The sequence below is a fragment of the Carettochelys insculpta genome, chromosome 12 (assembly GCF_033958435.1).
Source record: "Carettochelys insculpta isolate YL-2023 chromosome 12, ASM3395843v1, whole genome shotgun sequence".
In the NCBI taxonomy this organism is placed as follows: domain Eukaryota; kingdom Metazoa; phylum Chordata; order Testudines; family Carettochelyidae; genus Carettochelys; species Carettochelys insculpta.
Window position 1 is genome coordinate 9,248,514 of NC_134148.1, and position 27,765 is coordinate 9,276,278.

Here is a 27,765-nt window from a genome sequence, read left to right on the forward strand (position 1 = left end):
CTAGGAGCCCAGCACCTGGCTTGCCGCCACCCTCCACAGACAGGACACCTGCATGCAGCCAGCCAGCCACCTTGAGAAGCATGTGGCCATAGCACTGTGGAAGCTTGCCACCCCAGACAGTTATCACTCTGTGGAAAACCAATCTGGGGTGGGGAAGTCCACCGTCGGGGTCATGCTCGTGCAGGTAAGCCACTCTTGGGCTGCAGTCTCAGTGGAGGGTGGGGGTCGGGGGAAAGATGGGGTCCCAGCCCATGGGGACCCATGGGAGGTAGGGGCAGAGGATTGGATCCCAGAGGGAGGACTGTGCTGTCCCATCCCACCCTCACAGAGACCTGTTGCTGGGGGAGATGGCTGCATGCAGGGGCCTTTGGAGAGCTCAGAGGGAGCCTGCCAGAGCCCAGCGGCTGCCTCCCACAGTCCCTCGTGTGTGCATTTGATCTCCTTTTCTAGGTGATGAGGGCTATTAACAGGATCCTGGTCAGGAAGCTCGTCCAACTCACCAACCTGGATGCAGTTGTGGCCAGCTTCAGCACACTGGAGCAGCGTCTACACTAGCCTGCTGTTTCAAAATAGCTGGCCCAACTTCGAAATAGCGCATGGAAAGTCTATGTGCGCTATGTGCTATTTTGAAGTTGAAATTGACGTAAGGAGGCGAGACGTCAAAATTGCTATCCCCATCAGAAAATGGGAATAGCGCCCTGCTTCGACGTCCAACATTGAAGTAGGGCATGTGTAGGCGATCCACATCACACTACGTTGAAATAGTGGGGTCCTCCATGGCAGCCATCACCTGAGGGGTTGAGAGACACTCTGTCCAGCCCCTGCAGGGCTCTGTGGTCTCTGCGTGCAGCAGCCCTTAAAGCTCCAAACCCCCTGGATTTTCCTGTGGCAGGAAGCTGAGAGCGTGCAGGCAGCAGCACAGACATCTGCATAGCCTGCACACCCTCCAGACGCCCTGATCCCCCACCCAACACCCATGGCAGCCAGCCAGCCCCCTGAGTGCCCACAGGGTACACCCCCAGGGGGACCTAGGCTCCCAGCCATCCAGCCAGAGGGGGAAGAGGCAGCGGGGCCTCTTGTGGTCGAACACCAAGATCCAGGACCTGCTGGGGCTTTGGGGTGAGGCGGAGGTGCTCCAGGCAATAGGGAGCAAGCGGTGGAACGCAGAAGCATTTGCCTGGCTGGCCGAGGGCCTGGCCTCTCGGGGTCACCCTGTCCGCACTTCTGACCATGTCAGGAGTAAAGTCAGGGAGCTGCGGCAAGGTTACACCCAGGCCTAGGCCCAGGCCCAGAACATGGCCAGCTGGTCTGGGGCTGCCCCCACCACTTGCCCTTTTTACAGGGAGCTCAGGGAGATTCTGGGCCCCCAGTACACCTCCTTCCCGCCCCGCCCCCCGGCCACCCTTGACATCTTGGCCGATGAGCCCCAGCAGGCCCTGGAGCCGGAGTCCAACCCGGAGGCCAGCCCTGCACCCCAGGGGCCCCCAGAGGAGCCCACCCCTGGGACAGTGGAGGAGGAGGGCTCCAGTGAAGGTGATCTCTGCATCGACCTCCAGAAGGGCGTCTGAATGACAGGTGTCCTCCAACCGTGGGAGCGGACCATCAGGTATGTACCCCAGGTGCACAAGCCTGGGTTAAGGGGCAGGAAAAAAGGGACATGACCAGGGCCCCCACACACAGCCAGCTGACCCCGGCCCACCACGGCCCAGCCAGACCATGGCCCCAGGACAGCAGCGGCGTGCCCCCCCTCAGAGCCCATCAGCACCTGCCCCCCAGGACAACACCACACCCCATCCCTGGGGGTCAGAGGGAGCAGAACCCCTGAAGGCGGTTACCCACGGGGTGGAAACCACACCGATCATCATCCTGGGGACAGGGGATGGGAACCCAGCAGTGGAGGGGTCGGGGGGCATGGGCCACTGGTCAGGGCCCAGACTAATGGCTGTCTTTGCTCTTCCCCACTCTTTTCTGCAGCTGCACTGTCTGAGGGCCATGACAGCACGGGCGCCGCATCCGTCGTGCCAGACAGCCCGCCCAGGATGTCACCCTGTGGCAGCCAGGGAACGGAGCAGGGATCAGTCCTGGGATGAGCCCGCCACCACCAGAGCCAGTTGCGGGCAGCCGCTGAGCCCCAGCTCCTCGCCACCCTCTGGCACTAGGTGGAGGTGTCAGAGCGCTGCCTGCAAGTGGAGGAGCGCTGGCTCCACTTGCAGGAGAGAGCACTGGCCTGGTGCCAGAAGGTCTGGGGGGTCCTTCATGAGGGCCTTCGAGCGGATCACCGAGCAGATGCCGCCCCCTCCACCACTCCGGCCAACGTCCCTCCCAGCCACCCTCCACCTGCCCTGGAGCCTGCAGAGGAGGACTGCGAGGCTCAGGAGCTGGCCCAGCCATACCTGCCGGTCCTCCCAGCCCCCACCTGGCCTCGACAGGGCCTTCGGCCCAGGCATGTGTCGCAGCCCCCCCACACTGGGCTCTCCCCTCCCCGGGGTTCCCTCCCTGCTCCCTGGAGTCCCCCCTACTCATACCCCCCCAGCTCCCCCCTCCCCCCAGGGCTCCCATCCCCCAAGGTCCCCCCCCAGCCCTCCTTACCTCCATGATGACAGCCCCAATGGCGGCCTTGCCCACACCGAACTGCTGTCCTATGGATCGGTAGCCGTCTGGAGTGGCCAGCTTCCAGACAGCAATGCCAACCTGTTTCTGGAAGGTGAGGGCACGCCACATGGGGTGTCCTGGTGCTGCAGGGCAGGGGTGAGCCACTGATTGAGCTCGAGGAATGTCTGCTGGCTCATCTGGCAATTCTGGAGCCAGTGATTGTAGTCCCACTCCTCGAGGACCAGGCGCTCCCACCACTCTGTGCTGGTGGGGTACCTCCATAGCCAGCAGCACGCCTGGTGGGAGGGGGCGGGGGAGGGCCCCCAATGGTCTGGGGCAGCTCCTTCCTCCCCTGAGGAGGAGAGCTCGTCTTCCAGGCTGTGAAGGCCAGGACTCTATTAGGGTTTAAAAAAGAGCTCGATAAATTTTTTCAGGTTAGGTCCATAAATGGCTATTAGCCAGGGGTAAATATTGTGCCCTAGCCTTCAGAACAAGGGCAGGAGATGGATGGCAGGAGATAAATCACTTGATCATTGTCTTCTGTTCTCCTTCTCTGGGGCACCTGGCATTGGCCACTGTCGGCAGACGGGATACTGGGCTGGATGGACCTTTGGTCTGACCCAGTATGGCCATTCTTATGTTCTTAGGAGGTGCTGGGCAGCCTCCTCTGTGGTGCCGAGCAGGGCAGCCCCTGCCTCAGATATGGCCCTGAGGGCTTCTGGCTGCTGCTGCTGCTGCAGCTGCGGGTCTATGCTGCATGAACAGGGTCTGCAACCAGTTGTTGGCTCTGCGGCCCTTGTGCTGTGCAGGCCAAATGTGTCTGGGAGGGGCCCTTTAAGGGAGTGGCTTGCTGTAGCCCCAGAAGGGCTAGTCCGTCCTGTGACCCTGTCCACAGGCTTTCCTAGCTGCCTCATAATGACTGGGACTACTTTTGTGTGTAGACGCTCCCCTGCGGGGCCCATTTCAATGTAGCGCTTTCCTGTGTTGACGCTGAAAGTCAACGGCACCAGCCCTGGAGGATGTGTGGATGCTCCACGTCGAAATAGCTTATTTCGATTTCGCTACATCGAAATAAGCTATTTCAATGTAGTGTCCTAATGTAGATGTAGCTTGGAAGTCTCGAATTGTTTCAGGGTGATAGACAGGACCCACGTGCTGATCCATGCCCTGGACTACAATGTAGCATGGTACATAAACTGTAAAGGTACCACTTTGTCATCCTGCAGGATCTGGTGGACTACCATGGTCAGTTCACTGATGTGTACATTGGGTAGTTGGGCTGTGCAACACAAAACCAGGGTCTTGGAGGTGGGCACGTATGTCTCCAAGCACAAGATGGCCATTGGGTATGTCCATATGCCCTTGTGCATGGTGGGGGATGTGGCATACCCACTTAGGCCGTGGCTAATGTGCCCATATGCCAGCCACCTGGAGCAAACCAAGGACCTCTTCAACACCCGCCTTAAACGGGCCCATTATCAGGTTGAGGGTGTGTTCGGGTATCTGAAAATGAGGTTCTGCTGCCTCTTCACCTGCCTGTATATGGGGGAGACCTGCATCACCAAAGTGGTGGCTGCATGCTGTGCCCTCCACAATCTTGTGTAGAAAAAAGGGAAGGTCTTCCTCCTGGGGTGTGGGGCAGACATTGACCCTGGGTTCGAGCAGCTGGGTGTGGCACTGGGCCTCTAGGCAGATATGAACCGGATATATGAGGCTCTACGGGCAAGCTTCACCCGCAGCCCCGGTACTCCTTCCCCAGGGTACCCACAGGGTGGGTCTCAGGTCCCCAGTTCCACCTCATCCCCATCATGACCCCTCCCTTCACCCACTCACTCCTCCCAGACTGCTCCCCAATAACGATGGACATGGGGATAATGAAAAAATAAACACGTAACTGGAACATAGCAAAACTTGTATAATGTCAACATTTTTTAAATTATTTACACTGTGGGGGGCATGGAAGCCAGGGGTGGGTTGGAACTGTAGGGGGATGATAGAAAGCCTGGGACATGGGGCTATGGGGACCTTAGTCCAGGGATGGGGGGGCTGCGACCTCTTGGGGGAGTGGGACCCCGAGCAGTGTCAGCCACAGGATCTCCTCCTGCTCCAGGTTCAGCGTCTGCATCAGAGCTGTTTGGGGGCTGACAGCATAAGGAGCTAAAGGGAACGTGGGGCTGGGGTGGGGGCCAGGGTGGTAGAGGCAGTGGGGGGGGCAGAGGAGCTTGGGGCAGGCATGGCGAGGGGGGAGCCAGTGGAGCAGGGATGCCAGCCATGGCCATCACCCAAAGTAGGGCCCACAGCACAGCTTCAGGCATAAGGACTGGAGGGGCTGGGGCCAGGGACACAGGGGTGGAGGGGGAATGGGCACAGAGGGCAGGGTTTCGAGGGGGAGGCAGGCAGGGGGCAGGCACAGGAGGAGGACCAGGGAGAGCGGGGGTGGTGGGCTGTTATGCTTGGGCAAATGTGGCCTCTCAAATGGTCCTGATTTACCGGACCTCAGCCATCATCTGGTCCCATGCCTGCTCACACTGCTCCAGGGCCCGCTCCTAGTCCAGCTGCATGCACTGCTTCTGCAGCTGGTTCTGACTATCAGGGCAGCCGTGCAGGTGAAGTGCCTCCTCCTCTGTGGAGCAGCAGGTCTATCATGCACGGGCTTGCCGTGTGGTGGCAGGGTGCTGGGTGCGGTGGGTACCAGACCAGGGCTGACAGGCTGTAGCTGGTGGACTGGACTGGCTGGCCCTGGCAAGGTGGTGGCGCAGGCCCAGCCCTCTGATTGTGCAGCTGCCTGGAAGAGGAGAGACAGTGAGTCATTCCTGCCACGCAGCCCATAAAATCCTGTCCCCCCTTCCACTGAGAGCAGTAGCCCCCACCCCCAACACATGGGACATGGCTGTCCTGTGGCATGGCCATGCATACCCTGCACGGCAGGCCCTGCTGTACGGCGACCCAGTGGGGCCTCGGGGACTGGGCTGACTGCTGCATTCCCCCACCAGAAGATCTAGTGGCCCGCGGGGGTGTCCAGCCACCGTGAGGTCCCTGCATGGGTGATAGGCAACCCAGGTGGAGCCTGGCCTTCCCCAGGCTTCACCTCCATGTGAGGCCTGCAGTGCTGTCCATGGGGTGGGTGCCATCTTTACGTGTGGCCATGCCTGCGTGCCAGACGTGTACTCTTTGGTAGCATCTGTGGGGTCAGCCCATCACCCGTGTGGCTGGCCTGCGCCCAGCTGTGGCAGGGTGGGTGGGCCACCACCCTCCTCCCACCCTGGGGCTAGTGTGGGCACCCATGGGGCTGGCAGCAGGCTGGTGCCCGTGCTGGGGGATACCTGCTGGATCTCAGTGGAACACGCTGCGGGCACATGATTGTACATGCTGTGTCCACAGCTCGGGGTCCCACCCGGCTCCGCTTGGTGAGTCATGCAGTGCGGCCCATGTGCACTTGCCCCCATGCCCCTGGGTGTGTGACCCATGGGGTTCATACTGGAGGGTCCCTTGAAGAGGTCTGGTGACATATGGGCTGCTGCCTCACTGTGGGGGGGCCCCCAACACGATGGCTTTTACGTTGGCAGTATTTGTCAACAAAAGCGTTATGCCTCGTGGCAGAGACGCAGAACGCTGTCAGCAAAAGTGCCACCTTTGGTCGACAAAACACCTTTTGTGTGTGGACACTCCACAAGTTTTGTCAACAAAGCTCTCTAGTGTAGCCATAGCCTGTCTGCCTGCCTCTGCTCCTGTTGTGGGAGGCAACAGGAACATTCCACTCTAATGAACTGTTTCGTGTCCTGGAGCAGTAAGGGTACGTACCCGCAGGCACAGCTGCTGAGTTTCAAAGAGCAAACCCTCTCTCTCAGCATTGTAGGACAGCTCCAGAGAGCAACTAGACAGGGAAAAGCGAAAGAGTCTTCACTGGCACATCAGCACAAAAAAAAAGTCTCGTTGAACTGGGGGTGGTGTTATTTTTGTGCCAAAATTCGGTTTTAATGAAAATATGGCTTTCCAGTGTTGATGCTAGAGTGGTTTTTGCACAAAACCCTGACTTTTTACACTAAAATTGGCCAGTGTAGACATCGTCTAAGCAAAGGCTCAGGTGTGGCATTCAATGGTTTGAACTGTTGTGATCACTCCTTGATGGATTGGTTCCACCCTCAGGTTTTCAGTTTGTTTCCTCCTCTCAGATGTGAAACTGATTTTGCTGAGCCATGTGCAATAGAGGCCGTTTGGGCTCATACCTATTCCAGAATCTGTGTGACTTGAAGGTTAGAATGTTGCATGTTAGAATCACTTACAACCCAGCAGGGCCGCCGATGGCGGGGGATGAGGGGGTGGGGGGGAATGATAATGGGTGGCCCAGCACCATGGTACAGGCAACACTGAGGGCTGACTGCCATTCGCCCTGCCCCTTCCACTCTTGGCCCCGCTCCTTCTGGGTACAGAGCTGCACCCCTACCGCCTTGCCCAGGGTCCACAGCACCTGTTGGCACCGGTGCATCCCAGAACTGGAGCTGGTAAAATTAAAGTGATTTGTGAATGAGCATGGAGGAGTCACTGCCCTGTGTTTCAGCATGCAGACACTCAGCCTGGGAGGGCTGAAAAATAATACCACAAATTGCATTATTTGCTGCTCAGCTTAAAAACCTTTCAGCCTTTCAGTCAGGCAGTGGAAACAATACCATGTGTTAGGGTCAGCAACCACCAGAATGGGTGCCACCAATTTTCACTGGCATGTGAGGCAGGAGCTCAGCCACGCCCCTCCGCCCTCACGCAGCTAGCAGCTTACTCAAAGCCATACCACTGTGGAGCAACAAAAAGACTGGCTAGTGCTACCAACCACCACCTAAATGGCAAAGCTTTGCATCTAAATGTGTTGTTAATGAAGCTGTTGTAAGTAGGACTATTACAGTAGGGTCTCAAGATTTGTGAACTTAATGTTTGTAAATTCAATTACTTGCGAGCGGTTGCTTTCCCAGGGCCCCGGGGCATGGCAGCCGCTGCTTCCCCAAGGCCCCAGGCAGGAGCACCAGCAGGTGCCACTTCCCCAGGGCCCCTGGCAGGGTTCTCAACATGGAAGCCTTGTGAATGTTGAGACCCTACTGTAGTGACTTTTAAAAATATCACCAGCACTTGGACCAGACATAGAGGTCAAAAAGTCAAATTTCAGCACTCTGCCGCAGAAAGGTTGCTGACCCCGCCACATATCATAGGAATTCAGCTACGTATGTGCCATCAACAGTGAATAGCAAAGAGTCAGTAAACGGGCTTTCTGTAAACCATGGGCTGCTCTAAGTTTGTATTAACTATTTAACAATAGTTGTGAATGACAACTATGTTTGTATGAAACAGGCTCAGCTCTTAAATGCCTTGGAAACAGAAAATCAGCTAAATTGGTCAGAAAACAATAAGAGGTTTGCTCAAATTTGTTTATATGAAACGGTTTTCAGTAGAGGAACTGGGTTTTCAGCTAAACACAATTTTCCACAAAAATCTTGAGCCTTCCGTGGGATTTTTTTTTAAATTAAAAAACCAGCTTTCTGGACACTAACATTTTTATTCTGAATCTGCCACTGTGGTGCCTCAGGACAGGGGTTGTTCGTTTGCAACACATCCCCACTCTCTTGTAGCAGCAGGCTTCCATGATGCCCTGCCTCTGTCTCAGAAGGAGAGACCTGGGTGATCCCGGGAAATCTAATTCAACCAGGGAGCTCAGTCCCCAGAACAGAACCGGGGAGTGTGTATGAGGCACCAGTGTATGGCTTATCTGAATCAAAATATATTGGTTCTCAATATTTTGGAAAAAAATCCTCCCACATGAAAACACATTTCTGGCCAGCTCCAATGTGCAGTGAAAGATTCAGCCAGCTGTCACCAGAATCCAGACAAGTAATCTTAATCAGTGTCATGCTTTAGTAGAGAAAAAATGCTCCTGCCCTCTGTGGCACTTCTGAGTCACAGCTGAAGGAAGGGGACACAAAAAACATTTCCATCTACTGCACCAAGGAATTTTAGGCCGTGCTTAGTTGTGTTAACCCCTTTGAAAATGAAATGGTAATTTACTTTGCTGGTGGACGACATATACAATTTGCTACATCATGGAGCATTTAAAAATATGCCAGGATCTATTTTTTTAGTTGCACACTGCTTTCAGTTAGTGCCCTGAGATCCCCACCACTTTGCACCTCTCTCTAGTACAATGTGATCTTCCAACTATGCATAGTAGTTCAGCTATGCATGAGAGTTATTTAGCTTTTAGAACATGAATAATCATCTCATTCAGCCCTTAGCCGGTACTTCTTTCCCAGGCTCTTCCTGTGTCACCACACGCCTCCACTGTGCGTGAGCAGAAAAGCTGTTTTCACTTGTTGCTGCTCTTACAAAGCCCTCTAGGAACTGGAATAATCAGCTCCTTTTGAATCCTTTATTTCCCAGGTTGCAGAACTATTTTTAGTTTTTTTCTACAAGTAATCACATTAGACACTAAATGATATTCAGGTCCCTATACCTTTCCAGTACACCTGAGTGAGGGATTTGGAGGTAAGCATCCATGGCAGGTTGTCATTACTGGCCCGAGACCACCCTACGGGGTGGAAGGCAGCAGGCCAGAGTTGGAGGGATTCTAAGACCAGGTCCTATAAACAACAATCAGGATCAGAGTCAGGCCTGGGTCAGGGAAGAGTGGCACATGGGGTCATGCACTACCCCAGATTTCTTCCAACAGGGGAGCTGGGCTGAGCATAAAGGAAGGGATGTGCCTGGGAAAGGCACCAGCAGTGAGCACTCCCACAGAGCCCTTGAGGTCCCTCTTACAGATGTCTTTGTAGCGCAATTGGGGGTGTGTGGGAGGTCTTTTGCCAGAGGCTAGCTCGCCATACAGGATGTCTTTTGGGATCCTTCCATCATTCATCCTGTGGACGTGGCCAAGCCAGCGGAGCTGCTGCTGCCTGAGGATGGTATGCATGGTTGGAATTCCACCTTGCTCAAGGACAGCGTTGTTGGGCACTCTGTCGTTCCATGATATCCCAAGAATGCGCCTGAGGCAGTGCAAGTGGAAGACATTCAGCCTCTTCTCCTGGCGGGTGTACAAGGTTCAAGACTCACTGCTGTAGAGGAGGGTGCTGAGGCTGTAGGCTCTGTAGACTTGCATTTTGGTGTGAGTGTACAGCTTGTTGTTGTTCCACACTCTCTTGCTAAGTCTGAACAGAGTTGTGGCTGCTTTTCTAATCCTCCTGTTTAGTTCAGACTCCAGCGACAGGGTGATGGTGGACCCGAGGTAAGTAAACTCGTGGACAACCTCTAGCGTGTAATTATCAATGCTGATTGATGGATGTTCGGCAACGTCCTGATCAAGTACGTTTGTCTTCTCTAGGCTGATGGTAAGCCCGAAGTCCTTGCATGCTTTGGAGAACTGATCCAGCAGTTTTTGAAGCTGGCCTTCTATGTGTGTCACTACAGCAGCATCATCTGCAAACAGCGTGTCTCTAATGAGCACTTCCCACACCTTAGACTTAGTGCTCAGTCTTGCAAGATTAAACAGTTTCCCATCAGATCTTGTGTGGAAAAAGATGTCCTCTGTTGAGGATCCAAAGGTATGCTTCAGGAGGAGTGTGAAGAAGATCTCGAACAATGTCGGAGCAAGGATGCATCCTTGTTTGACGCCACTCCTGATGCTGAAGGTATCTGATGATGTGCCATCATATTGGATGGTTCGTCTCGTGTCTTTGGCTACGTCTACACGTGCACGCTACATCGAAATAAGCTATTTCGATGAATAACGTTTACACATCCTCCAGGACTGGCAACGTCGATGTTCAACTTCGACGTTGGGCAGCACCACATTGAAATAGGCGCTGCGAGGGAACGTCTACACACCAAAGTAGCACACATCGAAATAAGGGTGCCAGGAACAGCTGCAGACAGGGTCACAGGGCAGACTCAACAGCAAGCCGCTCCCTTAAAGGGCCCCTCCCAGACACAGTTGCACTAAACAACACAAGATCCACAGAGCCGACAACTGGTTGCAGACCCTGTGCATGCAGCATGGATCCCCAGCTGCGGCAGCAGCAGCCAGAAGCCCTGGGCTAAGGGCTGCTGCACACGGTGACCATAGAGCCCCGCAGGGGCTGGAGAGAGAGCATCTCTCAACCCCCCAGCTGATGGCCGCCATGGCGGACCCCGCTATTTCGATGTTGTGGGACGCGGATCGGCTACACATGCCCTACTTCAACGTTCAACTTTGAAGTAGGGCGCTATTCCCATCCCCTCATGGGGTTAGCGACTTCAACGTCTTGCCGCCTAACATCGATTTCAACTTCGAAATAGCGCCCAACACGTGTAGCCGTGACGGGCGCTATTTCGAAGTTGGTGCCGCTACTTCGAAGTAGCGTGCACGTGTAGACGCGGCCTTTGTGGAAAGACTGGATCATCTTGAGTAGTCGTGGTGGACAGCCTATCTTGTGGAGCAGTTTAAACAGTCCATCCCTACTGACTGAGTCAAAAGCCTTGGTCAGGTCGACGAAGGCAACATAGAGTGGCTTCCTCTGCTCTCTGCATTTCTGCTGCAGCTGCCTCAGGGAGAAGATCATGTCAATGGTAGATCTCTTGGCATGGAATCTGCACTGGGATTCAGGATACACCCTCTCAGCAATCTTCTGGAGTCTGCCGAGGATGACGTGAGTGAACAATTTACCAGGGATACTTAGGAGGGAGATTCCACGGTAATTGTTGCAGTCACTTCTGTCTCCTTTGTCCTTATACAAAGTTCCTACTGCAGTGCTGTCAATAGCTTTCTTCAATTTGACCACAGTTGGTTCCAGGTCCAGCTCATCCATGACTGGCAGGAGCTCGACTGCGTTGAGGGCTGTATCAACCACAGTGTTCTCGCGTGAGTACAGCTCGGAGTAGTGCTCGACCCATCGCTCCATCTGTTTGGCTTTGTCAGTGATGACATCACGAGATTTGGATTTCAGAGGTGCCGTCTTGTTCTGGATGGGTCCCATTGCCTTCTTTGTGCCCTCGTACATTCTTCTGAGATTACTAGAGTCAGCACAGGTCTGGATACTGCTGCATAGCTTAAGCCAGTAGTTGCTGGCACAGCACCTGGCTGTCTGCTGTACTATTTTTCTGGCTACTCTGAGTGCTTGCTGGGTACTCTGACTTGATGAGCGTTTGTACTCCAGAAGTGCAGCGCACTTCTTTTCAATGACTGAAATCATCTCATCGGAGTTAGCGTCGAACCAGTCATTTGTGTTTCCAGCTCTTCTTCCAAACACTGACAAGGCTGTATGGTAGATTGTGTCCCTCAGATGCTGCCATCTGGATGTTGCATCAGCACCCCCAGGGCTGCTGCACCGATTCTTCTCAAGGGTCTCTCTGAACATTTCGGCTTTTTCTGAGTTTGCCGTCTTTCTGGCATCAATGCAGGCCTTCCGGTTGGTTTAGAATGGTGCAGCTTCTTGGGTCTCAGCTTGAGCTTGGAGCAGGCTAGTGAATGATTTGTATCGCAGTCAGCACTATGGTAGGTGCGTGTCAGGAGGACGTTTCTGAGGTTGTCGCATCTGGTGATGACCAAGTCTAATTGGTGCCAGTGTTTCGAGCGTGGGTGTCTCCGTGACACTCTGTGCTGTGGCTTGGTTTGGAAAAATGTGTTTGTGATGCACAGATTGTGGGATGTGCAAAGTTCGAGGAGATGCTGTCCGTTGTCATTCATTTTTCCCACACCGAAGTGACCTAGGCAAGAGGGCCATGAGTCATGATCGGCTCCAACTCTTGCACTGAAGTCACCCAAAAGGTACAATTGTTCACGAGCAAGTATTTGCACTATGGCGGCACTGAGCTTGTCATAGAACTTGTCCTTTTCTTCTGGTGTGGCGTTCAGGGTTGGAGCGTAAGCGGTGATCAGGTGGATGGGACCGGTGCAGGTTTGAAGTTTGACCTGAAGAAGTCTTTCCGATCCACCCATGACAAGTTCCACCATTTGCAGAAGGGTGTTTCTGATGGCAAAGCCGACACTGTGCTCCCTGCCTTCCTCTTGGGCTTTGCCCTGCCAGAAAAAGGTGTAGTCCTTTTCCTTTAGGGATTCTGAAGCTGCGAGTCACGTCTCCTGCAAAGTGGCGATGTCAACTTGGAGCCTCTTTAGTTTCTCGTTGATGACAGCGGTCTTTCAGGTGTCGCTGATGTCCTGAAGATCTTCAGTCAAACTAGTCAACATGGTCCGTACATTCCAACAAGCAAGCTTGAAACTTTGATGATTTCCTTTTCTTAATAATTTTCTTGTTGGTTTGTCTGGTGCTCATCTCAGTCACTTGTCAGGTTTGGGAACCTTAAGCCTCATGCACCCAGTGAGGCACGTGAACTGTGGCAAGACAGTGCCCTACTGGCTGGGGGCTTCCCAGCTTAAGGTGGGCAGTGACTGTCCAATGAGATATGATGATCTCTCCCACTGTCGGAAGCAACCTCTGGCGCTCGTTCTCTACGCCAATCGAACAAGAGCTTATAACCAGTATCTGTTACTTCCCGTGTTGGTTCAGCACTGTTAAGTGATGCTGGAGTACCTCTCCAGGCGCGAACCTGGGCGATTTTTATGGAGACCCTGGGCTGCCCAGACACCAGGCCCCTCCCCCTCAGCTTTACTGATATAGTCCAAAGGAAAGGATAACCTCTACGTTTGGTACCAGCTCAGTTGCAGGAGTTGCCAGGACCGTGCCAGAAATTGACACAGAACTGCCTTAGGACTCCCCTCTAGATTTTCTGTCAGGGTTTACTCCCTTAGCCGTACTCCTTCCCAGAATAACCCACAAGGCAGTGGGGCGCCTTCCTCCGCCTTCACAGGAGTTGTCAATTTGCAGCACCACACCTCCTGGTCCGCCGTTGAGACTGTGCATTAGAAGGGAGAAGGAACAAGTCCCTCCATAAGGTTGGTGTGTGAGACAGACTAGACCCCCCTCACGGTGTTTCACCTGCAAGCTGATGCAGTTGCCCAGGGGATGGTGTCGCTGTAATGCACAACAGCTGCTAAGAGCCAACAGTGAGAGCTGAGTGGTGGGTGAGAACCAGTGCTTCCGTCCGCCTGAAAAGGCACAGCTGCTGGAGAGTCAAAGGTACTGCCTCTACCCCAGACACCCCATATGCCCCAGGGGGGCCACAGTGGACCATAAATCTAAATAACACTTGAGTATAAAACTGTTGCATAAGTAAATAAATAAATAAATAAATCACACAGCATTCCAGGCTGTATTAGTAAGAGTGTCAAAAGCAAGACACAAGTAGTAATTCTTCTGCTCTAATCAGCATCATGTCCAGTTCCAAGGGCCACATTTCAGCAAAGATGCAAAAAAAAAATGGAAAAATTCCAGAGAAGAGCAACAAAAATCATTAGGGGTCTAGAAACCAAGGAGAGGTACAAATGGTCAGTTTTCAGCATGGTGAGAGAGGGAAATAGTGGCGTTCCCTAGCTCTACTGGGCCCAGGGCTGTTGAACATACTGTAATCCCTCAGCATGCATGATTTTCACTTGCACTTGGAGTGAATTAAAGCAAATTAAGTACAGATTGAGAGCACTCCACCCCCAGCTCCCCCAACTGAGCCATTTCCCAAGCTATAAGGCCTGAGGGTAGTAAGGCTGCAGGGAGGCAGCCAAGGTAGGAGAGATCAGCAGGTCCATATCCCCTTGCCAATGTGGAGTAGACATTTCAGACTGCAGCTTGCCCCGGAGATAAGGGGCTAAATGATGGCTGGTAGAGGATCACTAAGGCAAGGTATTCCTTAGGAAGGGAAGACTCCAGAGGGGGGGACACTGAAGCAGGGCAGTGCCCTGCGGGAAGGGCTGTAGTCTGAGAGCGAGAGACAGGTCCTGATATCATTAGGTGGTGGAGAACAAACAGTGCTCCAGAAGCTGGAGAGAAAGCGAATTCCCATGTGACCAGAGGGAGGTGCAGGAACAGCCAGTCATTCCTTTTGCACCTATTGGCTGCTTCTACACTCTCTCTCTTCTGTCACAGATGGCATGGTAATCAGGCAATTCAAAGCAGGCAAATGAGGCGCTAATGTGCATATTCAAAGTACCTCATTAGCATAATGGCAGCTGTGCGAATTTCCAAGTGCAGACTTTGAATTGCAGATTGACAGTGAAGATTGGGGCAGCTTCAAAATAAATACCCCACTTCAACATCCCTAACCCCCACAATACTAGGGCTGAGTTGAAGTGGGGTGCTTATCTCAAAGCTGCCCCCATCTTCACTGTCAATCTGCAATTTGAAGTCTGCACTTGGAAATTAGCATGGCTGCCATTATGCTAATGAGGTTCTGAATATGTATATTAGCACCTCATTAGCCTGCTTCACATTGCCTTATTATACTGCCACCTGTGATGGGAGAGTGCGAGTGCAGAAGCTGCCATGGGTGAGTGGCCAGCTCTCCCAGCCACTGTTGCTGCTGCTCTTCTTGCTGTGCCACCTGCAGCTAGAGGTGAGGTGAGCTGTTGGAACTGCCATGCAGCCTGCTGCCATATCTGAAGCTTATCCAGCTCCATCTTTTGGGTCCAGGTCCTTCCCCCAGGCCCCAGCTGGTGCCAGTGTTCTCCACCAGCTGTTATGGGGAAGATACTCCTGTCACGCTTGGGCTAAGAGTTGGGTCCTCTGTGGCCCCACACTGTGTGGTGCAATTGATTGGGTCTCCCCCCCACAGTCCAGGCTATGTAGCCAGGTAACCAGAGTCATCATCCAAACTCCTCTGTTGCAGAGCAGCACAGCCTGTGGCCAGAGTCAATAGTACGGGGTGCAGTGGCCAGGGGAGGGGGACCCAGCCCCACCCTCTCCACCAGATCCTAAGCCAGGGCCCTGTCAGTGGTGAGGCTGCCTGCAATCTGGACAGTGGGGCTCCTATTGAAACATGCAGAGCTGTTGCAGCATGGCTACTCTTCCCCACAAAACTCCACTCAGTCACTTTTCCTACCTGATTCTCTGCGTGTTTCTGAATTCTCCGTCTTTCCTCTGTTGGTGGCCTCCCAGCTCAGTGTGTTGGCACCAGTATCCCGTACCGGTCTTTCCCAAGGAGCTAGCACAACACTTGTTTCCCTATCAGCAGTCAGCCCAGACTGAGCTGCTCTGCAGGCCTTTATAGCTCATCTCCAGCTGGAGCATGCCCTGCAGAGTGGAGGGAGCAGGGTTAACTTGTGCTGCAACAGTGCACTGTTGATATGCCCCCTCACAACGCCCTTCATTTTGGATCTTTGTCTGACATTTGTCCCTATCTTCGGATGTTTTGGAATACTCAAGACACCAACCTCATGGCATCTCTGTGCTGCTCCGCATTGCTTTCCCACCCATGTTTGAATATACCTGGCTGTGGACACACTGTTTCTGAAGCCATCATGTCCAAACAGTGCAATCAACATCCTGTTACCTTCAGTTTTGGTGTATGTGGAGTCTTCATTGGGAATGAAACAACTGTGCAGAAACTAGGGAAGAACATAGTCACAGCTTAAACAATTTCTGCCTCCTTCTCCCCTGGCCCATCAACTGCTAGCTCTTTGACTTTCCCATGGAACGAGTAGTTCAATTCTTTGGCAACCAAAATGGGATTTGATGTGAAAATAAAAGAATAGACCATTCAGTGAAAACAGCTGAAGCATGGAGACGGGACTATACCCTGCTGTTGGGGAATGGAACAGTCCTTCTTAGTCGTGCATGTGCTGGGCTGCTTCGCCTACTGACCATTTTTCAGATACTGAAGCTTACTATTGTGTTCTGAGGCAGTATCATGAAAAAAGCTTAAAGTTGCATAGCAAGTCATACAAACTAGCTTAAGGTTTGTTTTCTCCTTTGTTTCCTTGAAAAGCAGTCAGATTGCAAAAGCAATAAAGCTCTTGCATGTGCAAACAGCTTATTTTATGTTTTGACATATTTATAACAAAAAATCATTAGATGAATGTTTTTAATAACTCACACCAAATAGCAACCTACTGTTCACTGGCCTGAGTCAACATAACATAGTATTAAGAAGAGAGCCGACTCATTTCCGTTCTCTGAATTTTATTTGATATATAACAAAAAATGAACAAGACGCTCCCTCTTAGAGTTGCCTCCAGTTCTACCTGACATGAAATAGTTTTGGTAGAGGAGGCTGTGACACTGGCAAACCAGCTGCCAGCCAGACTGCAGGAGCTAAGACCTAGCCAATGCATAGCTGGAAACCAGACCAGTTTGCCTGCGTGTTAATTTTGTTCAAAATAAATATTATAAGATCTTATTGTCTCATCAGAATATTGTTAGCATTTAGACTCAGTGAAATGCTGGTGAGTTGCTGCCTGTGTTAATCTCCCCTGTAATGTTGGTGGGCCAGGATGTAAGAAGCACATACATTTTCTTTTATGACTCTGTGTTTGCCCCAAATTTGTGAATCCAGGCCCAGGACTTGTTCCTGCCCATTCAGAAGGACTATCAAAATCATACGGGCCATCAAGGGGCGCTGAAATAAAGCAGATTTGTTAATGGCCCTATGGAACCAGGAAATGCTACCTACCAGGAAGCTTGTCCTGCGTATTAGAATCAGAATAAACAAAGTAAAGCAAAGTCATATGAAAATGTTCCATCTTTTCGGCTGTTTGGATTCTGACAGGGCTAGGGATGCAAAAATGAAATCAGAGATCCCTAGGGGTTGCTTCTTAGGTCCACCCTGAAACAGCCTGTAAATGGGCAGATCATGAAAACTCTGACACTCTCAGGATTTAGATTATAGTTTCCCAAACTGGGGGGTGTGCCACCTGGGAGGGGGCGTAAAGAATTCCGGGGGGTACAAGGTGATCTAGCCCCCCTCATCATTCTCCCCATCGAAAGAAAGAGCTGGCCTTTGCTTCCAGCTCTCCACCCCTGCCATTTTACGTGGGTGACCTGGCGCAGCTACTGTAGAAAGCAAGCAGCTGGCAAAGACCACGTGGAGCTGTCTGCCTTCTACAAAGATGAGTGAGTGTGGGTTGTGGGGGAGGAGGAGGATGTGGTTAGATTGGGGGGCTAAGGGTGCTTGGCTTGGGTGAGGGGGATGGGCTGGTGGTGCCTGGCTTTGTGGGAGGGGAGAGGCTTGGGCAGGTGGCTCACAGGGCTTGTGAAACTCTCAGGGCCTGGGCAGCTGGCCCCCGCAGCCTGGGGCTCAGGTGGCAGGCCCTGGCAGCATGTGCCTTGGGCATCTCAGGCTAGCGGGCGGGTGACTGGCCCTGGCAGCATGGGGCTGAGGTGGCTTGGGCTGGTGTGTGGATGGCAGGTCCCAGCAGTGTGGGGCTCGGATGGCTTGGGCTGGCAGGGAGGCTGCTGGCCCCAGCAGCAGGTGGCTCAGGATGGCAGGTTGGCGGCTGGCCCCGGCAGTGTGGGGCTTGGGCGGGCAGCTCTGGAAGCACAGGCCTCAGGCTGGCAGGCAGCTGGCATGGGCAGCTGTGGCAGCTGGCACAGGGCTCAGGCAGTTGGCCAGTGGGGGCTGCACCAGGCACCCCCAAGGGGTCAAGAAAAACTATTTGTGCTTATTTTTAATTTTAAATAACATTTTTATATCAAGTTTTTGTGTTTATTTTAAATGACAAACTGAATTTTTTGTTAAAGGGAGGTTGGATGATGGTAAAGAGGAGGTGGGGGGCGTGAGGGTTTCTCAAAAATCAAAAGGGAGGCGTTATGCCGAAAAGCTGGGGAACCACTGGTTTAGGTGATAGCACATGTTTTTGTAATTGTTTGCTTGCTTTGATCTGTAAATAACTCTCTTGTTTCTTTTTCCTAGTTAAGGAATCTTTACCTGGTTTATTACAGGATTGGCTATATGTATTGTCCTTGGTTTGAGATCTAGAGTATTAGTTGATCTAGGGGTAATTGACTTGAATAAATCTGACTCTGTGTGTGTGTGTGTGTGTGTGTGTGTGTGTTTTGTTTTTCGGGTTTTGTTTTGTTTTGTGTAAGTGACTGTTTATCACTAAGTTCAATTTGTCTGCGACTACATGACAAGTCTGTTATAGTGAACCCAGAGCTCACATTTGTTACTGGCTGGGTAAAATCTAATTAGAGAACACACCACCAGTTCGGGGTGTTTTAGACAGCCTGACCTGAGGTAGCCACTCAAAGTTGTGAGCTACTCCAAACATTGTGGCAGACCCATCGAGGTGTAAGCATCCATAGACCTGGTTCACTTGAATGATCAGCCAAAGGATCATAGTGGCCATCAGAGGGTGTCAGATCTCCCGGAATAACTGGACCTACCACTATTCCATTAATGCTGACAGTGTTCCTTGTGGGGAAAACAGTCTTTTTTTTCCATTTATTTAAATAAAACTGAGTTCTGAAATATCCTGGCATTGTGGACCCTTGCGGACTTTGTTGCACTTACTTCTGTAAATCTGCTGAAGGGTGGTCAGCAAAGTCTTGAAGCACCGTGGTTAAATGCCCCTTTCTTGTTTATAATTTCTGCATCTATGCTGGGGTCTGTGTGTCAAATGATAGACACATAAGTTCTATCAGTGACCCCCTAAGAGTTTGGGAACCCCTTGCATGCAAAGTCCTCAATAATCTCTGGAGCACTACTCAGTGTTATGACCTGGTTGGACAGCAGCTTCTCAGTGGCAATGGGACATGCATGGGAATGGCCCCAACAGTTCTTCTCCCTAAGCCAAATAGGCTCTCAGCAGCCTGGTAGTCTTGTGGGATGGCCAGTTTCCAGATGGCACTAGCAACCTGCTTCTTTATAGGTACGGTGCATGGCATATATAGCAGCTACATTGCTGGATCAATTCTGCACAGATCTCAGAAAAGGTAGCTCTTCCTGTCCTGAAGTTCTCTCACAACAGTCTCAGGATGATCTTCTCCCACCAATCCATGCTGGTTTCCCAGGCCCAGAAATAGAGCTAAATGCCATGTAGCTGATCCAAGAAACTGTTCTAGTTCCAACAACTCGTCATTGTCCTCTTTTTCTCCATCCTGACGCCACTGCCACTGCTGCTGAATTTGTCTGGTTTTGACTGCTGGAACACAGCCCAATCGTCTTCTGCATATTTGTGCTTGTCACCATAACAGTGTACAGCACTCGTGGGTCCAAGACAGCTGACAGCAATTAAAACACAGCGTAAGATTCCCAAGAAAGTGTGTGTGAGTGAAGACTATGGAAAGGTGGGATTTTTTAAAAAAAAAATTAAATCACCTGGCTTCATACAAATCTCAGCAAAAACAGTCCTAGGATGTAACATTGGTCAGCCGCAAAATAAAGGGCTATTAGATACCCACCAAAAACATTATGCCCTCAGTTCTCCACAAGCCAGTGCCATGTGTTCACATAGTGTGAATTGAAAATGGAACAGATATTCTGTAAGTATGATATTGGTGCATCTTGCATTTTTGCAAGTTACCAGACACTGATCAAAAATCTTTGATTGAACCCCATACAGTTCTCTGCAACGTTTGTATCCATTCCATGTACAGGCATCTACTGCTACCAGCTACACCATGGACAGAGCTGTGACACTAGAAATCACAACTGATGAATCATGTGGAAACTGAATAGGTTCTACATATTGACTTTTTCTAATTTTTAAGTTTTCTAAAAAATTAGGAGCCATAGCATCACAGAACACTAGAACTGGAATGGAGTTCACAGCAGGACCAAGCACGATCTAGACCACTGCTGGCAAGTGTCTATCTAACTTGCTCTTAATTAGCTGCAGTGATGGAGAATCCACAACCTTCCTAGACAATTTATTCCAATGTTTAACCACTCTGGCAGTTAGGAAGTTTTAACTCATGTCCAACCTAAACCTCCCTTGCTGCAGTTTAAGTCCATTGCTTTTTCTTCTATCTTCAGAGGCCAAGGAGAACAATTTTTCTCTCTCCTCCTTGTAATACTCTTTTAGGTACTTGAAAACCGCTGTCATGTCCCCTCTAAGTCTGCTCTTTTCTAAACTAAACAACCTCAGTTCTTTCTGTCTTCCTTCATAGCTCATGTTGTCTGGACATTTAATCATTCTTGTTGCTCTTCTCTGGATCTTCTCCAGTCTCTCAACATCTTTCACATACTCCAATTGAGACCTAATCAGTACAGAGTAGAGCAGAAGAATGACTTCTTGTGTCTTGCTCACAACACTCCTGTTAGTGCATCCCAGAATCATGTTTTCTTTTTTTGCAACAGCATTGACTCATATTTGGCTTGTGGTTCACTATGGCTCCCTTCTGCAGTACATACTTATACTTTAAAAATAGCCTGTGTTAAGAGAACTTTAAGGTTACAAAGTTAAGCATGCAAAAGTTTAGAAATTCCAGAAGTAAGGTTGTCTGTGCAGCCTTATTTTGACACTTCGTGTATATGAATTTTAACAGTAGTCTTTAATTACGTAACACATACTACTTTTCCCACTGATATACTATCTTGAAAATAACTTGCCTTTCAGAACCTTTATGGACTACATTTGCTGATAGTGTGGTCAAACTGAGAATAGATAATTCATGTGCACAATCGCCAATAACAGTTCATCAGATGTTCAAAGAGACTGTGGAGAAATATGGGCATCTCAATGCTCTGACCAGCAAAAAGAATGGAAGATGGGAAAAGATCACATTTGCAGAATATTATAATCTTTCTCGGAAAGCAGCCAAAAGCTTCTTGAAGGTACGTGTTTAAAAAAACAACAGTCTAAACTCGTACTTGTTAGATGAGGTTTTTTATTACAAGTTACAGCATGAAAATATGCCTCTGGATTTTTAGTCTCTGTGGAGAGTAGCAATCATAGTGACTGACAAAAACTGAATCACAGCCTTTATTGAAGTAAGTGTCCAATCATGTCTCTTTACTAGACACAGCTTTCTAAGATTAGTAACTGTCCTAGTCAAATGTCAATGGGGCCCTCTCAGTCTGATCCCATTTGTCACCTACCTTGCACAAGTCTACTGCGGGGGCTGAGCTCGCAGGGAGAACATATGGCACTATTCTGAAGGGTACTGCAGCAGGCATAGTTCTCCATGTTCTCCAGGGATCTAGAAGGAGAACCCCTCCTCCAGGGACATCCAGAAGACCTCTGGATCCCTGGAGAACAGGGAGAATTATGCCTACTGCAGTACCCTTCAGAGTGGTGCCATATATTCCCCCTGCAAGCTCAGAAGCAGAGTTCCTCATGAGGTCCCCTAGGTCCCTACAGCTCTGCAACATTCCTCACTGAGCACTATGTACTACATCAACAATTCAGCCCTAACTAATACTAAACAGAATTAACCTGACAGGATGAAAAGGATTTAGTAAAGATTCTGACTATGGGATAAGTCTAATATGTATTGAACTTTAGTTCATTTGGCAAAGACCTTTCATTTTTCAGACTTTTAAGGAACTGGACTGGGAATTTGGGAGGGCAGGGTGGGAGAATTTCATATTTGCATTAACATAGAAAGTGTTGATTTCAGGCACTGATTCCATTTGTGCTGTTTTTATCATAGAATCATATATCAGAGAGGTAGTTGAGTTAGTCTGTATCTGCAAAAACAACAAGAAGCCCTGTGGCACCTTATAGTCTAATCATAGAATTCTAGGGCTGGAAGGGATCTCCAGTCCAGTCTCCTGCCTAAAGCAGGATGAACCCCATCTAAATCATCCCAGCCATGACTATGTCAAGCCAGGACTTAAAAACCTCTAGCGATGGAGGTTCCCCCACCTCTCTTGGTAACACATTCCAGTCCTTCACCACTCTCCTGGTGGAATAATTTTTCCTAATATCCAACCTACACCTCTCCCTCTGTAACTTCATACCATTGCTCCTTGTTCTGTCATCTGTCACCATTGAGAACACTCTCTTTCCATTCTCTTTAGAGCCCCCTTTCAGAAAGTTGAAGACTGCTATCAAATTGTCCCTCAGTCTTCTCTTCTGCAAACTAAATAAGCCCAAATCTCTCAGCCTCTCCTCATAGGTCCTGTGCTCCAGACTCCCTAATCATTTTTGTTGCCCTCCACTGAATCCTCTCCAATATGTCCATATCCATTCTATACTGGGGAGCCCAGAACTGGACACAATACTCCAGATGAGGCCTCACCACAGCTGAGTAGAGGGGAATAATAACTTCTCTAGATCTGCTGGAAATGCTTCTCCTAATGCACTCAATATACCATTAGCCTTCTTGGCTACAAGGACTCATATCCAGCCTCTCATCCACTGTAATCCCCAGGTCCTTTTCTGCTGCACTGCTACTTAACCAGTCAGTCCCCAGCCTATAACAATGCTTGGGATTATTCTGCACTTGTCCTTGTTGAACCTCATCAAATTTCTTTTAACCCAATCCTCCAATTTGTCCAGGTCACTCTGGAGCCAATCCTTACCCTCCAATGTATTACCTGATCCCTTACCTTAGTGCCATCTGCAAATTTGCTGAGGGTACAATCCAGCCCCTCAAGCTAAGTCATTAATAAAGATGTTGAACAGTACTCGCCCTAGAAACATTCAATCCGTGACTCCACTTGAAACTGACTGCCAACCAGACGCTGAGCCATTGACCACTACCTGTTGGGCCTGTCTGTCAAGCCAGTTTTCTATCCATCTTACAGTCCATGTATCCAATCCATATTTCCTTAATTTATGGCTAAGAATATTGTGGGAGACTAATCAGATTGGTCAGGCATGATTTGCCCTTGGTGAATCCATGTTGACTACTCTTGATCACTTTCCCTCTTCTAAGTGCTCCAAAATGGATTTCTTGAGAAGTCCCTCCATTATTTTCCCAGGGATTGAGGTAAGGCTGATGGGTCTATAGTTCCCTGGATTGTCCTTCTTTCCTTTTTTAAAGATGGGCACTACATTTGCCTTTTTCCGATCATCCGGGACCTCTCCCAATCTCTATGAGTTTTCAAGGATAATAGCCAAAGGCTCTGCAATGATATCTGCCAATTCCTTCAGTACCCTTGGATGCATTAAATCCAGACCCAGGGATTTGTGTGTGTCTAGCTTTTCTAAATACCTCGTGAAGTGTTCTTTCCTCACTGAAGGCTGCCCACTTCCTTCTCATACTGCATTGCCTCGTGCCATTGTTGGGGAGCTGACTTTTGTCCATGAAGACTGAGGCAAAAAAAGCATTGAGTACTTCAGCCTTCCCAGATCATCTGTCACCAGGTTACCTCCCTCATCCCGTAATGGCCCCACACCCTCCCTGATAATGTTTTTATTGTTAACATACCTGTAAAAGCCCTTCTTGATGCCCTTCACATTCCTTGCTAGCTGCAGTTCCAACTGTGCTTTCGCTTTCCTGATTACCCCTCGGCATTCTCCAGCCATATATTTATACTCCTCCTTACTCATCTGTCCAAGTTTCCACTTCTTGTATGCATCCTTTTTGAGTTTAAGCTCACCAAGGATTTCCCTTGTAAGCCAAGCTGGTTGTCTACCATATTTGCTTTTCTTACTGTGCATCGGTATGGTTTGTTCCTGTGCCTTCCACAAGGCCTCTTTAAAATACTGCCAGTTCTTCTGAACTCCTTTCCCCTTCATATTAGCTTCCCAGGGGATTCTGCCCATCAGTCTTCTCAGGGAGTTGAAGTCTGCTCTTCTGAAATCAAGGGTCTGTATATTACAGCTCACCTTTCTTCCTTTTGTCAGAATCCTGAAATCTACCACTTCATGATCACTGCAGCCCAAGTTGCCACCCACTTTTATGTCTCCTACTAGTTCTTCCCTGTTTGTGAGCAGCAGGTCAGGCTGCACATGGCCCCTGGTTGGTTCCTTCAGCACTTGTATTAGTAAGTTATCCCCAGCATTCTGCAAAAACTTCCTGGATTGTTAATCTGGTGGCCTATAGCAGACACCAAACACTACATTGCCTCTGTTGCTTCTGCTCCTAAGCTTAACCCAAAGACACTCAGCTGTCTCTTGTCCCTCCATAAACTGGAGCTCTGAACAATTGTATTGCTTTCTCACATAAATCACAACTCCTCCTTTTCTTCCCTGCCTGTCCTTCCTGAACAGTTTATACCCTTCCATGACAGTGCTCCAGTTACATGAGTCATCCCACCTAGTCTCCATTATTCCAATCACCTCATACATCATGCCAGGGCCTCTAATTCCTCCTGTTTGTTTCCCAGGCTTCTTGCATTCATGTACAAACACCTTAGATAATAAGCTGACTGGCCAATTTCCTTCTTTGGAATGAGTGGTCCTTTTTTGTTGTACCTTCTTTCTTTTCCACTTATCTCAGGGCTTGGGTGACTGTCCCCCAACAAACCTAGTTTAAAGCCCTCCTCACTAGGTTTGCAAGCCTGCCCACAAATATACTCTTTTCTCTCTTTGTTAGGTGGATCCTGTCATTTCCTAGCAATCCTTGCTCTTGAAACAGAATCCCATGGTTGAAGAAACCAAATCTCTCTTTCCAGCACCACCTGCGCAACCATGTGTTTACTTCCATGATTTGACAATCTCTACCTGGACCCCTTCCTTCAACAGGGAGGATGGATGAGAATACCACTTCCACTCCCTACTCTTTGATCTTCCTTCCCAGAGTTACATAATCCACAGTGATCCACTCAAGGTTGTTCTTTGCTGCCTCATTGGTTCCTACATGGAGAAGTAGGAAGCGGTAATAATTTGCAGGTTTGATGATTTCTGGAAGTCTTTCTGTCACATGCTGGATTCTAGCTCCTACTAAGCATCAAACTTCCCAAGATTCTAGGTCTGGATGGCAGATGGATGACTCAGTCCATCTTAGGAGGGAGTCCCCAGTCACCACCACCCATCTTCTTTTGGGGGTGGTGGTCCTAGAACTGCCATCCCTAGGACTACACATTCCATGCTTTCCAGCCAGTGAGGTCTTCTTCTGATCCCTTCTCTGGGAGGTCTCTGCCACAGCATTCTCCACTATATCACTAGTGCAGAGAGCTTGAAAGTGGTTGCTTACCTCGACAGGAACTGGAGATAACTGAATTGGCTTTTGGCTCCTGGAGGTTACATGCTTCCAGTTTTCTTCCTTGGTTTCTACTGCCCTCATCGGTTGCTCAGCCTCCTGTGCCTGTAGTACTAAATAATGCCTTCTACTGAGGAAGTCTTCATCTTCTCTGATGGACTAAAGGGTTGATATTTGTGCCTCAAGTCCTCTAACCTTTTCTTCCAAGATGGCGGCCAGCTTGCACTTGGTACATACAAAATCCTTTCTGTCTTCCAGGAGGAAAACAAACATAGCACATGCAGTGCAGGTCACAACAGCTGACTTGTCACTAGACTTGTCACTATCTATTTTTTTTTCCCTTTCTTCAGAGAATTTGCTCAGAAGATATTAGAACTAACTTGAAGGGCAGAAGAGAAATGATCTATTAATACATTTTTCACACATGCCTAGAGCTAATGATGGGTAAATTTTAGGGCAATAAATAAATAATAAATGAATGAATGCATAAATAATTAAGAGCTCTAAATCTTCTAGTTTTTTCTGTGTTCACTGTATCTTTCTCGCAAATCTGTAAGCATTATGAATCCCAGTGTTTGTTCTTTTGTTTTAAGCTTGGTCTTGAACGATTCCACAGCATAGCCATACTTGGATTTAACTCTCCAAAATGGTTCATTTCAGCTGTTGGAGCTGTTTTTGCCGGGTAAGTTTTGGATTGGTGTTAGGTCTAGAAATGAATGGTTTACATTGTAGAATTTGATTCTGTAGTGAGTGGCCATCCTGTCCTGCAGAAAGGGAAAGAAGAGAAATCACATTTCATGCTTTTTGTGCATGCCAACACAAACCACAAGTCTGCAACTAAACATAGTAGAGCTATCAAAACAAAAAAGCAATCAAGTAGCACTTTAAAGACTAACAAAATAATTTATTAGGTGATGAGCTTTTGTGGGACAGACCCACTTCTTCAGACCATAGCCATATCAGAACAGACTCAATATTTAAGGCACAGAGAACCAAAAATAGTAATCAAAGTAGACAAGTCAAAAAGAAATATCAAGGGCTGTGTCTACACTAGCCCCAAACTTTGAAATGGCCATGCAAATGGCCATTTCGAAGTTTACTAATGAAGCGCTGAAATACATATTCAGTGCCTCATTAGCATGCAGGCGGTCGCAGCACTTCGAAATTGACGCAGCTCACCGCCATGCGGCTCATCCAGATGGGGCTCCTTTTTGAAAGGACCCTGCTTACTTCTAAGTCCCCTATGAGCAGATAGGAATAAGGGGACTTCAAAGTAGGCAGGGTCCTTTCGAAAAGGAGCCCCGTCTAGATGAGCCACGTGGCGGCGAGCTGCGTCAATTTTGAAGTGCCGCGGCCGCCTGCATGCTAATGAGGTGCTGAATATGTATTTCAGCGCTTCATTAGTAAACTTCGAAATGGCCATTTGCATGGCCATTTCGAAGTTTTTGGCTAGTGTAGACACGGCCAAGGTGAGCAAATCAGAGGGTAGAGGGGTAAAAATGGCGGGAGGGGGAGTCAAGAATGAGATTAAGCCAAGTATGCAAAATATGTCTACCTTGATTACTGTATTTGGTTCTCTGTGCCTTAAATTTTGAGTCTGCTCTGGTATGGCTATGGTCTGAAGAAGCGGGTCTGTGACACGAAACCTCACCTAATACATTATTTTGTTAAAGTGCTACTTGACTGCTTTTTTTTTTTTATAGTATATAAACTAGCATGGCTTTCTCTCTGCTACGAGAGTAGCAATTGTGGCTTACAGTGCCCCAAGAGGTGAGCTTAAGAGTCCCTAAACCAGTGGTGAGTAGCTTGCAGCCCATGGGCCACTTGCAGCACATCAGGGTTCTATGTGTAGCCCATCAAACATTGTGTTTCTAGTTGCCAACTCTGAAGGTTCACAGAATCACAGAATCATAGGGCTGGAAGGGACCTCAGGAGGTCATCTAGTCCAGCCCCCTGCTTCAAGCAGGATCAACCCCTACTAAGTCATCCCAGCCAGGACCTTGTCCAGCCAGGACTTAAAAACCTCAAGGGATGGAGAATCCACCACCTCTCTAGGCAACGCATTCCAATGCTTCACCACCCGCTGGTGAAGAAGTTTTTCCTAATATCTAACCTACACCTTTCCCTCTTCAAATTCTGACCATTACTCCTTGTTCTGCTATCTGACACCGCTGAGAACAGTTTCTCACCCTCCTTTTTAGAGCTCCCCTTCAGGAAGTTGAAGGCTGCTATTAAATCACCTCTAAGTCTTATTTTCTGTAAACTAAACAAGCCCAAATCCATCAGCCTATCCTCATAGGTC

General features: G+C 49.6%; 1 protein-coding gene across 1 annotated transcript in view; it reads left to right on the forward strand.

Moving 5' to 3' along the window:
* ACSBG1 (acyl-CoA synthetase bubblegum family member 1) overlaps positions 1-27,765 on the forward strand; it is a 91,968-nt gene that overhangs the window by 23,784 nt on the left and 40,419 nt on the right. Inside the window, exons 4-5 of the mRNA XM_075006719.1 lie at positions 20,987-21,204; positions 26,057-26,145. Of these exons, the coding sequence (XP_074862820.1) occupies positions 20,987-21,204; positions 26,057-26,145 (307 nt within the window). The remainder of the gene's footprint in view (positions 1-20,986; positions 21,205-26,056; positions 26,146-27,765) is intronic.